This window comes from Trachypithecus francoisi, unplaced genomic scaffold (assembly GCF_009764315.1).
Source record: "Trachypithecus francoisi isolate TF-2019V2 unplaced genomic scaffold, Tfra_2.0 Lachesis_group13, whole genome shotgun sequence".
NCBI lineage: Eukaryota > Metazoa > Chordata > Mammalia > Primates > Cercopithecidae > Trachypithecus > Trachypithecus francoisi.
Window position 1 is genome coordinate 907,137 of NW_022681458.1, and position 13,258 is coordinate 920,394.

At 49.9% G+C, this 13,258-nt stretch overlaps 1 protein-coding gene across 6 annotated transcripts in view; it reads right to left on the bottom strand.

The window, feature by feature from the left end:
• Positions 1-13,258, bottom strand: part of SNED1 (sushi, nidogen and EGF like domains 1) — an 89,215-nt gene that overhangs the window by 32,662 nt on the left and 43,295 nt on the right. For 4 of the 6 annotated variants that reach the window (XR_004441475.1, XR_004441476.1, XR_004441474.1 and 1 more), the window contains exons 9-19: positions 11,853-11,963; positions 8,413-8,538; positions 8,087-8,191; positions 7,718-7,831; positions 6,619-6,735; positions 4,697-4,813; positions 4,398-4,514; positions 4,087-4,200; positions 3,655-3,828; positions 795-908; positions 2-115 (exon numbers count right to left, since the gene is read on the bottom strand). Coding sequence is in view for 2 of the 6 variants with exons in the window: in XM_033229519.1 (XP_033085410.1) it covers positions 2-115; positions 795-908; positions 3,655-3,828; positions 4,087-4,200; positions 4,398-4,514; positions 4,697-4,813; positions 6,619-6,735; positions 7,718-7,831; positions 8,087-8,191; positions 8,413-8,538; positions 11,853-11,963 (1,323 nt within the window). In the remaining 4 variants the exon portion in view is untranslated. The remainder of the gene's footprint in view (position 1; positions 116-794; positions 909-3,654; positions 3,829-4,086; positions 4,201-4,397; positions 4,515-4,696; positions 4,814-6,618; positions 6,736-7,717; positions 7,832-8,086; positions 8,192-8,412; positions 8,539-11,852; positions 11,964-13,258) is intronic. The other 2 variants (XR_004441477.1, XM_033229520.1) reach the window with 1 other exon arrangement.

The following is a 13,258-nucleotide window of genomic DNA, read 5'->3' on the forward strand; positions in this document are numbered from 1 at the left end:
CCTGTCTCACAGTGGACTCCGACAAAGCCTGCAGGGCACTGGCAGACATAGGCCCCAGGGAGGTTCCTGCAGGAGCCTCCATTTCTGCAGAGGTGAGCTCGGCACTCATCCCTCTCTGCACGGAGAAGGGGTGTCAAGGGTGTTGCTGGTTTAGGTCCGAGGCGCCTACATGCCCCAGGAGTCTGTGAATTCCCAGGGGCTTTAGTCACCCGTTCCCCAACTGGGAGTAACTATTCGGGACATGTGCGTTTTCTTCCATCAGCCCCACACCCACCCCTCCTCGGGAGGCATGCCACCTTCACTGCCTGCTGGCAAAGCCCCACCTCCAGGCCATGCCTTCCTCCAGGCCACTCTGCAATGGGAGGCTACCCAAGGCCACGACTGGGCACGGCTCCCTGGGCCCTGCCTTCCCTGGAGCCCGCGTTTCTTTCTCAGGGCTTAAGAGCCTTAGCAAGGTACAAGGGTGTGCAGGGCTCACGGGGCAGGCCTCCCCTCCCTCCGCTGGCTGGCAGCAACCAGGCATCAGAGGCTGTGACCTGCCCTCGGCGACACCCACCTTCTCTGCGCCCTGAGCCCAGGCCAGCACTTCTCAGCTGGGCTCTCAATCTCCCCTGGGGAGGTGCAGGAAGGGATGCTGGTAATTCTTTGTCTTGGATGTCAGAGCTGGCAGGGGCCTGAGAGAGTATGCAGTGGCCACCCCAGCCATCCAGAGACCTCTCCGGGGGTCCCACTGCCTGAGGCACATGGCCAGTGTGCTGGAGCTGCCACCCCAGCAGGGCCAGGGCCCCTCTTACCCAGCTCACAGTGGGCGCCCTCGTAGCCTGTGCTGCAGAGGCACAGGTACCCAGCGACGTGGTCCTGGCAAGAGCCCCCATGCAGGCACGGCTGAGACCGGCACTCATCAATTTCTGAGAGGAGAGAGTCCAAGAGTAAAGCAATGTGGCCACAATTAAGCCAAATTAAGATGCAGATAAACTAGTTCTGAGGGGCCAGAGAGAATTCGATGATACATCATCCGTGCTCGGAAAGGCCAGAGACCAGGGCTGGATATCCTTGGAGTCGGGGCAGGGCAGTGGGCCTGGGGCTCAGTGACTGGCTGTGCCTATGAAGTGAGAAGGGCAGGCTCACAACCAGCCCAGGGCTCGCGGAAGACACTGTGGGGCTTAATTCCAGTGGTTCAGGCCGACAGGACAAAGGCGTCGGGGGTTTGGCAGAAAATGTCTCATGTCCCATCTTGCCCTTTCAATGTATAATAGTCACCTATGAAACCAGTACCTCTGACACCAGTCTTAGTTCTAAAAGATTCACCACAGGTTTCTTTTAAAGTGGGAGTTGTGCTTCTGAACTTAAATGTTTATTTTTTAAAAGTTTAATTTCATGCTTAAAAAGTAAATAAACAGTAATGACTTAGTGACATCTGGGACTAGCATCCACCCTGGCAGCCAGAATGGTGAATGGGATCATCTGACCACGCACCCTCCTCTTCTCTTGTGATAAGTATTTCTGGGTTTATCATTTCCTTGTCTTTTTTTTTTTTTTTTTTTTGAGACGGAGTCTCGCTGTGTCGCCCAGGCTGGAGTGCAGTGGCCGGATCTCGGCTCACTGCAAGCTCCGCCTCCCGGGTTCAAGCTATTCTCCTCTCTCAGCTTCCCAAGTAGCTGGGACCACAGGTGCCCGCCGCCACGCCCGGCTAATTTTTGTATTTTTAGTAGAGACGGGGTTTCACCGTGTTAGCCAGGATGGTCTCGATCTCCTGACCTCGTGATTCGCCTGTCTCGGCCTCCCAAAGTGCTGGGATTACAGGCTTGAGCCACCGCACCCGGCTCCTTGTCTTTTAAAAATTAGGTTTTCTGGCAGTAAAATAATTAAAATTAGCTTAAAAAGTTTTATAAATTGCCTAAACAATAATGAATGTGTTTTTGTTGTTTAGGAACTTTATTCATAGTACATCATGATATATATTGTCTTCTCTCAAGATTATATACAGAAGAGAACTCCACATCGCAGCTCACTGTGGTTCATAGATTTTCACTACTGAGTAACATTCCACAGTGTGGTTACATCATACTTCACCCATTCTCATTGGCTGGGTCTTTGAGTTGGTTCTAGACTTTTTTCCTTTTTTTTTTTTTTTTTTTGAGACCGAGTTTCGCTCTTGTTGCCCAGGCTGGAGTGCAGTGGCATGATTGTGACTCACCACAACCTCCGCCTCCCGGGTTCAAGCTATTCTCCTCTCTCAGCTTCCCAAGTAGCTGGGACCACAGGTGCCCGCCGCCACGCCCGGCTAATTTTTGTATTTTTAGTCGAGACGGGGTTTCACTATGTTGGCCAGGCTGGTCTCGAACTCCTGACTTTATTAGGCTTTTCAAAGAACTAATTTTGGCTTGTCCTTTCTTTTGCATCTTTGATCTCTACTTCATTAATTATAGCTTTTACCTTTATTCCTCTTTCCTTCTACTTTTTTCAGCATCATTTGGTATTTTTCTTCCTAACTTCTGAAGTCAGACATTTAATTAATCAAGTTTAAAATTTTTTTCTTTGCTAACATTGGTATTAATGTCAGTTTCCCTGGCTAATTTTTAAAATTGTTTGTAGAGGTGAGGTCTCCCTATGTTGCCCTTGCTGGTCTTGAACTCCTGTGTTAGTCTGTCTTCTGCAATTCTGCTTCCAATCGTACATATTTTCTGGACTTTTATTATTATTTTTTGAGACAATCATACTTTTCAGGTGTCTTGATATCCTGGCTGGTTGCTCATATTCTCTGAGGATATCGGCTTTTCATCTGGCAACATATAGGAGGGGAAGTAGCACTGGGAGGGGGGTCGTCTCCAAGACAGTCAGGAGCTCACCCTGGGGCTTAAAGCCCAGAAGGAAAGGAGGGATGCTTGAAGCCAGGTGTTCCCAGAACTCTTCACCTGAGTGAGGCCACGCAGGTTGGCCTTGGCTTTGCGGGGCATGTGGGGGACAGTGATGTGCTTATGTGCCCCACTCAAATCTGGGTGCTGTCACTCACTGTTCCGAAGCTTGTTTTAAAATCCTTACTTCATAAAAACTAGCTCACATCACACAGACTTTCTGATGGACAGTTTGGACGACTCTGGTGTAATGTGATGCACCTGTAGGGTGTTAATGTCCCTACTTCTCCAGGGGCTTCGGTGAGGGGGGCCTTGTCTCTAGGCTGTGCACCCCCAGCTCCCAAGCCAGACCAGGGCGGGACCTCGGTGGCAATGCACTCCTCAAATGGCTGCAGGGGGAAGGGGGATCTTGTTTTGATTCCACAAGTCTTCAAGGGGCCAGGAGTAGGAGGTGGGTCCTGAACCTGTATCTGGCTCTTTAGGACTCAGCCCCTGGGCTACCTCTTGGCCTCAGCTACTGCATCTGCAGAGTGGGTATTTGGGTGTTTGACCCCCTGCTCCGGGCTGCTCTGAGGACAGGGAAGCCTTTAGTGAATGGCCCAGAGCAAAGTTGACTGTGATCATCACCTCTGTCACCCCATGGGCCATATTCACAGACAGAAGACTGAGGGGAGAAGGGGCAGGACCAGGTCAGAGCTGGGCATCCTTGCTTGGGCCTGCAGCCTCTGTGCTCCTCCACTTGGCAGGGTGAGGAGGGTGTGGGCCCTACCTGCCCCACCCCAAGGGCCCGCAGAATCACCCAGGCACTGGGGAGGCTCACTCCAGACACCATGTGGCTGACAGACCCGGATGCGGCTGGGGGCGCTCAGGCTGTAGCCGCGGTCACATGCATATAGGGCCACCGCGCCCAGCCGCGTGCCGTTGAAGCGCAGTGTGGCGTGCTTCACCTCCTCTGGGGGGCCGCAGTCCACCTCTGCAAAGCACAGCAGCCTGTCTTGCACAGTCCTGTGCCTTCCCGGCCCCTCCCCACCGCTCTGCCCTCTGCCCAACCTGGCTGCAGGGCCCAGAGACGTCCTGCTCCCACACTGCCCTTCGCCAGGGAAAGGTGCCTTGACTTCTGGGGCCTGGCTGCTGTGATATGTGCTTCCTTCTTCCCATTCCTGCCCTGCCCAGCTCTGCAGGGATTAGCAGGAAATCTGATGCTCCCCACTTGGCCCCCCGGCCCTCTCACCTGCCTGGCACCGGCGTCCCATATACCCTGCTTGGCAGTGGCAGAAGAAATCCGTGCCTCGGTCCTCGCAGGTGCCCCCATTCACACATGGGCTCCGGAAGCAGGGGGAGGGGGCTGCCAGAATGCAGGAGGGTCCTGGCCACTATGTCTTCCCCGAAGGCTCGGGACTGCATGGGGCATCCTGCCTCCTGCGCCCAGCTCCACCTCCTGCGCCTCCAGGGCCTGGACCAGCCCTGCCCATGGGCCTGTTTTCACATCTGCAGAGAGGGTTCACCCCCGGCCGCCCTGGTCTGGCCTCCCACCCACCTTACCTATCTCGCAGTGCCGCCCGGAGAAGCCTGGGGGACAGTCACATTTGTATTTGCCAATGTAGTGGAAGCAGGTGCCGCCGTTGTGACAGGGGCCAGAGGCGCATGAGTCTGGCTTCCCTGGAAGCAGAAGCCAGGTCAAGGGTCGCAGCCCACCGCCCCTCCCAGGTTCCCCAACATCCCAGAGCTGGGGCCTCTTCATGAGAAGCAGACCCACAGCTGGCAGGGAGGGTGTGTCAGGGGGTCCCAGCTCAGTGCTAGCCCGTCGCTCCTGCCCTCCCCCCTGCCCCTGGGGGCCGCACCGATCTCACAGTGCCTCCCGGTGAAGCGGTAGGGGCAGCTGCAGTGGTACTCGCCGCCTGCCTCCTTGCACGTGCCCCCGTTCCGGCAGGGCCCAGAGCTGCATAGGTGTGGCCGGGCTGTGTAGAAGGACAGAGAGGCAGATGAACGGGGCCAGGCTGCTGGCTCCACAGAGCCACTATACCCTCCTGGCATCTTCTCAGTCCTCTGGTGCTGGTGGGGCCTGACAGGCTGGGCCTGCTTCTTGACTGAGCCCTGGGGCCCGGCTGCAGAGGGAACCAAGCAGGTCCACACACATGGGGGAGACTGCGGTGGGGCTCGCAGGCCAGAGACCCCAACTCAGCCTCAGGCGGGCCCTTTGCTCGCCTGTCCTCTTCTCTGCCCAGGCTCCGGCAATGGCTGCGCCCTCCCTGTGGAGAACCGGCCCCACCACTGCTGCAGGTGCAGCACTCCCTCCCTCCTGCACACAGGTATTCCCTGACAGGAAGTGCCTGAGTCTCATCCGCCATGACATCAACGTCCCCAGCAGTCAATCTGGATTTCTGTGTGTTCCGTACCTGCATTGGCATTGCCACATTTTCTCTGGGTCCTAACAGCTCCTGGGCTCCCAAGGGGCTCAGACGCCAAGCATGTATTTAAAGGCATCTGCTAAACCAGCACATCTATCCTGCCACCTTGCCAATCACCCTGTCAAAGGGCCAGCGAGGAACTCCGAATCCTTGGACACCTGGGTTCTGAGCGGCAGAAGGGGCCTGCCCCACTGTGCTCGCTTCTCTCCAGCCAACGCTTACCCCCAGGGGCCTCCCAAGCTGCACGTCCAAGCTCTGGCTGCCCCACCCCTGAGGACAGCCATCCCTGTCCCTTCTGTACTCCCTTTGGGGTTAGAGGTGTCCACACTGGTGGCCCATGTGCTCACAGAAGCTGGGACCCTGGGGGAGGGCTGTGCAGTTCCTGGGGTGGGCACAGAACCGTTGGGGCAGGGACACTGGGTACTGGCAGTCTGGCCTAGTGAGGAGATGTCGGCTTTGGTAGGACACGCCTTGGGTGCAGTGGACTTCATGCCACTGGCAGGTGTGAGCTGGAGTAGGGCCAGAGTCAGCTCTGGGTAGGGCCCACGCAGGGCCTCAGGGTGGTCCTAGGAGTGTGTTGAGAGAGAAAGACCGTGTCAGAGCTTGCAAAGAACCAAGCAGTTGGAGTCTTCTCTTTGGAAACCTGTTCTACCTCTGCTGCAGGGATTGGGGGAGCCACAGGGTCCAGGGCTCAGGCTTCAGGGTCTTTCCCTCAGGGACAAGAAACAGAGCAGGGGAGGGGCCATGGGAGGCTCCACACCAGTCCAGGCTACGGGGGTGCCTGGGGCCGAGCCCCCGGAGACGGTGCCAGGCCACTCTGGGGTCAGGCAGCCCCCTCTGGGCATTGGCCACTGAGATGCCAAACAGGTCTGGGGGTCACTGATGGGAGTCCTGACTGTTGCTTCAAACTGCATGGAAGGGACAGTCCTGGGTAGGGCCTGATGGGGACAGCTATGCCTGCAATGTGCTTGCGGAAGGACACTTCTACTCTCAAGCGGCTACATGTAATAAAATTCGACATTGTCCATACTGAATTAGATTGAGCAAAATCCTAAGAAAATTTTTAAAATAAAATTTAATATAATGATTCTAAAACCTATTTGGAAAAACGCTGAGAAGGCAATGAAGCCTGTCTTGAGAAGAGCAAGGTAAGGACCAGCAGGCCTGGCACTGGTGCAGATCAGAACCGTCCCAACAGTGAGGTGCTGGCCTCCAAATACACAGAACAGAGCAGCACATCAGGCAAGGCTCTAGAGGTCAGCAATTCGCGAAACAGAGACAGAGACCGCAGAAGCGGAACCGCGGCCCGCGGGCGCTCTCCAGGGTGCTGACGCCGGCGCCCCTGCCCGCCATACCTTTCTCGCAGTGCTTGCCGTGGAAACCGCGCGGGCACTCGCAGATGTAGGAGTCGTCATGGGCATCGCAGGAGCCTCCGTTGAAGCAGGGGTCTGAGTCGCAGGGTGATGGCAGGGCTGGGGGCGGGGGGCAGAGGGTGGTCCTGGAGCTTATGCCGCATCCGTGCAGGCGGCAAGAGGCTGGCGGGGCACCTTGCCTGCCAGGGTTACCCTGACATCCTGTCTGGAACCAAGGCCACTTAAAATACACTCTGTGGGCATCTTGGTTCCTCAGAGTGGGCTCTAAGGCCCCTCCCTGGAATTTCTCCTTTTCTCAATTTTAGCAGAACTCACCCTTCTGTCTTTTATGAGGTAGGACTGAGCTGTGATACAGAAATGCCTTCCTGTCATCGCTGCCAGCATCATATCATTATTCTATATAATTACACATGATGCAAGCGATTAACCATCTATACACTAACAAACATATAGTAGTGACACATTTAATTAACGTGCCTAATTATGTATGCATTAAATTTTTTTTTTTTTTTTTTTTTTTTTTTGAGGCAGAGTCTCGCTCTGTCGCCCAGGCTGGAGTGCAGTGGCGCGATCTCGGCTCACTGCAAGCTCCGCCTCCCGGGTTCACGCCATTCTCCTGCCTCAGCCTCCTGAGTAGCTGGGACTACAGGCGCCCGCCACCGCGCCCGGCTAATTTTTTTTGTATTTTTAGTAGAGACGGGGTTTCACCATGGTCTCGATCTCCTGACCTTGTGATCCGCCCGCCTCGGCCTCCCAAAGTGCTGGGATTACAGGCGTGAGCCACCGCGCCCGGCCGCATTAAATATTTTAATAGCTTGTGTTGGCGCTTAGGGAAGATACCACACGGTGCTTGTACACTTGCAGAAGTGCTTTTCCACCTGTGAGCTTACTCCACTGGGGCAGAGGAGATGTCTAGCCCCATATTACAGGAAGGCTATTGAGAGAGGCTCCCCCAGGTGCCAGCTCTCCTGAGAGTCAGAAGGGAAGCAGGGACTCTGGCCTGCGCCTGCCTCACCCACCACTTTCTCCCTGGCTTCTGTTTGGGCCCCTAGCCCAGCAGGCTCATCCCTGAGCTACTCACAGTGGCTGGCATTGTGGTCGGTGTGGCAGACACAGAGGTAGCTCCCACCGTGCTCCATGCAGTAGCCACCGTCTGGGCACTGTGTGTTCATGTTGCAGGGCATGGCTGTGATTTCTGGAGAGAAAGGAGGAAGCCCCATCCCATATCCCGCATGTCTTTGGCAGACCTCGAGTCCTTGTCAAGGCTGGGGCTTCCCAAGACCCAGCGGCCCCAACAGGTTCAGGCACTCTTGTGGCCAGGCCCTCCTGGGGTCGGGGTAGAACCAATGGTTGGCAGTCCGGACCTGTGGACCCCAGCCCAAGCCACCATTCATTTCCCGGTGATGAGGATGCTCAGGGACAGGGCAGGAAGGGTGCCCTCGGCACCTACCAAATTCACAGAGAAGCCCAAAGAATCCCGGGGGGCACTGGCAGAGGGTGGTGTTGGCGCCCAGGCATCTGCCTCCGTTACGGCACTCACAGTCATCGGGGACTCCTGCCACGAAGAGAGGGAGGAGCCTCCCATGTGGGGGCGCAGAAAGATGGCACCCTCGCTCCAGACCCCGCCCTGCTCCTGACCAGCTTCCCATACAAACTGCAGTGTATGCACCCTCACACGTTTCTTCTCGGGGTGTTTCCCGCATGCACCCACAGGAGGGCCCTCCCTGGGTCTCCTGCCCCAGCCCTAAAACGGCAGCCCTTGCAGCCCAGACGCACTCTGCCTGCAGTCCAGGCCCATGAAGCCTTCGGGGCACTCGCACACGTAGCCCTGGTCCGCATCCACACAGGTGCCCCCATTGTGGCAAGGGGCCGAGAGGCAGGCGTCGGGCACTGGGTGGTCACCTGCAAGAAGAACAGTGGTCACCAGTGGCCACGCAGGGAGTGTGGGGAGAGTGGTCTCCCCGCCCAGCTCCAATGGCACATTTGGGTTTTCACCTCTGTTCTCATTTCCAAGTGGAACTGAAGCCAGAAGCTTATTTCTGGAAATGGATTTGTAGCCGCACTGCACCCCATGGGGCTCAGCATCTCCCAGCCCCTTTCTTGGACAGAACAAGAAGCACCAGAGAAGCCACCCAGGACTGGACAGAACAAGAAGCACCTGAGAAGCCACCCAGGACTGGACAGAACAAGAAGCACCAGAGAAGATTTCCTGTCGACATGTTCTATGAACCACTGAGTGGGGAGTGCCGAAATCTCCACCAATAATTATGGACCTATTTCTCCTTGCAGTTCAGTCAGCTTTTGCTTCATGTGAATAGGTGTTAATAGGTACAAGTATATCTAGAGTTACGTCTTCTGGATGAATTGACCCCTTTATCATTATAAAAGATCCCTCCTAATTCCCAGCAGTATTCCCTAAAGTTTAATTTATTTGATATTAATATAGCCACTACAGCAGCATTATCCTGATTAGTGTTTACCTAATATTATATTATTATTATTATTATTATTATTATTATTATTATTTTGAGACAGAGTCTTGCTTTCCTGCCAGGCTGGAGTGCAGTGGCGCAATCTCGGCTCACTGCAACCTCCAACTCCCAGGTTCAAGCAATTCTCCTGCCTCAGCCTCCTGAGTAGCTGGGATTACAAGCACGCGCTACCACATTCAGCCAATGTTTGTATTTTCAGTAGAGACGGGGTTTCACCATGTTGATCAGGATGGTCTTGATCTCCTGACCTCATGATCTGCCCGCCTTGGCCTCTCAAAAAGTGCTGGGATTACAGGGGTGAACCACCACGCCAGCTACTTTTTGGTTTTTAAAAGATGTTCAATTTCTTCATATGCTTTCAAAATGTGTCTCTGTAAATTAGTATAGAGTAAAATTGACTTTTATTCACCACACCTCTATGAATTTTAACACATATATAGATTGGTTTAACCCCCACCACAATCAGGATGCAGGACATTCCATCTCCCTAAAAGACTTCTTGGGTCTATCTCTTCAGAGTCACAGAGCTCCTGTTACCCCTCAGTCCCTGGCAACTACTGATTTGTTCATCACTATAGTTTTGTTTTAGGAAGAATGGCATTTATGGAACCATACAGGATATAATCTTTGAGACTGGCTTCTTTCAGCATAATACCTCTGAGATCCATCTAAGTTGTTGTATGTATCTATAATTGATTCTTTTTATGACTGAGTAGTATTTCACTGTACAGAGGTTCCACAATTTGTCTATCCATTCACCCAGAGAAGGGTATTTGGGTTTTGGAGTTTGGTGATTATAAATAGAAATAATATAACCATTTGTATATGGATTTGTGTGTGAACATAAGTTTTCATCTCTTTAGAGTTAACACCAAGGAGTGGGATTGCTGGGTCATATTATAAGCATATACTTAACCTTACAAAAAAAAAAACCTGCCAAACTGTTTTCAGAGTGGCTGAACCATTTTGCATTTCCACTAAAAATGTGTGAGAGTTCCAGTTGCTCTGTATTTACACCAGGTCAGTATTTTTTTTTGGACACTCTACTGGGTTTGTTGTGATTTCTTGTAGTGGCTTTTATTTGCGTTTCACTAATGGCTGACATTAATGACAAGAATATTTTTCCATCCGTTTATTCACCTCCATATATATATCTTTTGTGGCCAAGTGTTCGTTCAAGTCTTTTGTCCATTTTAAAAATTGGGTTGTTTTCTCGCAGTTGAGATTTGAGAATTCTCGATGTATTCTGATCACAAGTCCTTTGTTGGGTATGAGTTTTGCAAATGTTTCCTCCTGGACTGTAGCTTGTTTTTTTATTCTTTTAACCGTGTCTTTCACAAAGCAAAAGTTTTACATTTTGATGAAGTCTAATTTATCTGTTTTTTAAAAATGAATCATGCTTTTGCTGTCTTATCATCTAAGAATACTTTGCTTAAGACCAGGTCATAAAGATTTTTTTTTTTTTTTGCCTATGTTTTCTTCTAAAAATATTGTAGTTTTATGTTTTTCCATTTAGGTCTATGATCCATTTTGAGTTAATCATTGTATAAGGTGTGAGGTTTAAGTTGAGGTTCTATATATATATATATATATAGATATAGATATAGATATAGATATATAGATATAGATATATGGATACCTAATTGTTTCAATCCCATTTGTTGAGAAGATTATCCTTTCTCCATTGGATTTAAATCATTTTCAAAAATTAATTGGCCATATTTGTTTGGGTTTAATTCTGAATTTCCTCTCCTGTTTCACTGATCCATGTGTCAGTTCCTTTGCCAATATCACACTGAATTGATCACTGTGGCTTTACAGTAAATCTTAATACTCAGTAGTGTGATTCCTCAAAATTTATTCTTCATCAAAACTGTCTTGGTTTTCTAAATTCTTTTTCTTTCCATACAAATTTTAGAAGCAGTTTGTCTACATTCACAAAATATTCTGCTGAGACCTCTGTTGGAATCCTGTTAAATCTGTAAATCAATTTAGAGAGCACTGCCATATTTACTATGTTGAGTCTTCTAATCCATGAACATGGTATGTCTCTCCATTTACTTGATCTTGATTTCTTTCATCAGCACTTTGTAGTTTTTCAGCATACAAATTCTCTGTTTTATTCGATTTATACTAAAGTCTTTCAACTTTAGAGGTTTATTGACAATACCATTATAAATTGTATTGTCAAATTATAAATGGCATTGTCAATAAAATTTTAGATCAGACTACACAGATTCCGCCAACTTGGGGGAGCTCAGGAGTTCATAAATAACTTCATGGAATTGCTGTCCCAAGATTCACCCTCCACAGTTTCCCCAGTACTTTCCAGTTTTCTGGGGCTACCTTTTTCAGTCCTCTGGCAAAAAAGTTGGGGCTTTTATTTCCTTACCGTGCCACTTTTATAATGATGGCATTCGTGGCTGGGACCAAGTAATGGGATGACAGAGAAAGGGAAAAACAACAGGAAAGGGAAAAACAATACCCAACCCCTTTGAAACCACAGCACCTCCAACTGGAGAGGAAGGTTTCTTCCCTCGCAGTTTAAAGACACTTGAGGACTCCTCAACTTCTGCACTGTCAGCCCTGCTTCTTAAGCTGCACTAGAGGGCTTCTCCTGGAGCACTCTTTTTGTCCATGTGGATGCTCACTTCTGGTTCTGAGGTGGCTTTGAGTCCAGGCTGGGGGGATACCGAAGCAAAAAACAAACAATGGTAAACTCACCACTGGTTTGGTGGCACTTCAAAGCTTGGTCTTCTTCCCCAATCCACCTGCTACTACAGACTTTACAGAGTCCTCTGAGAGCTACTCCATGCATTCTGTCCAGGACTGTAGCTGTATTCAGTGGGGGAGAGACAGGGGTAGACTGTGCTTACTCTATCTTTCTCAGAACAGAAACCCATTCTATTACTTTACAATTATCTGTGTCTTTATACTTAGAGTGGGTTCTTGTGATAGCATATAGTTGGGTATTGCTTTTCAATTCAATCTGACAATCTTTGCCTTTTAATTTGCATGTTTACTCATTTTAATTTTAATGTAACTACCCATATGACTAGACCGAACCTGTCATCTCGCTTTTGGTTTTCACTTGTCCCGCTTCTTTCTTCTTTTCTTCTCTTCCTGCCTTCTGGATTGAGTATTTTTAGGATTCAATTTCTATCTCCACAATTGGTTTATTGGCTATAATTCTTTTTTTTTTTTTTTTTGAGACGGAGTCTCGCTCTACTGCCCAGGCTGGAGTGTAGTGGTGCGATCTCGGCTCACTGCAAGCTCTGCCTCCTGGGTTCACGCCATTCTCCTGCCTCAGCCTCCCGAGTAGCTGGGACTACAGGCGCCGCCACCGCGCCTGGCTAATTTTTTTTTTTTTGTATTTTTAGTAGAGACGGGGTTTCACCATGGTCTTGATCTCCTGACCTTGTGATCTGCCCGCCTTGGCCTCCCAAAGTGCTGGGATTACAGGCGTGAGTCACTGCGCCCGGCCGGCTATAATTCTTTATTATTATTTTTCACTTGTTGTTTTGGGTTTACAATGTGTATCTTTTACTTACACAGCCTACCTTCAAACAACATTATACCACTTTATATAATATAGGGACCTTACAATATTATACTTCCATTTCTTCCTTTTACATTGGAGTTGGTAAACTATAACCCACAGACCAAATTTTACCTGCCATCAATTTTTTAAAGTACAGTTTTATTGGAACACAGCCATACCTATTCATTTATGTATTGTCTATGGCTGGCTGCTTTCACATTACAATGGTAGAGTTGAATTGTGATAGAGAACATACGGCTCACAAAGCCAAAAGTATTTACTACCTGGCCCTTTACAGAAACAGTTTGCACACCTTGGTTTATGTTATTGAAGTCATCTATTTTATTTCTGCATGTTATAAGCTTATTATTTTATTTTAAAAATTATCTTTAAAGGGATTAAAAAGTCTTCAACCTACATATTTATCATTTTTAACAATCTTCATTCTTTTGCGTAGATCCAGATTTTCCCTTGGTACCAGTTTTTTTTTTTTTCTGTCTAAATAATTTCGTTTAACATTTTCTTGTAATGCAGGTATGCTGGTGATGAATGCTCTTCATTTTTGTTTGTGTAGAAAAGTCTTTATTTC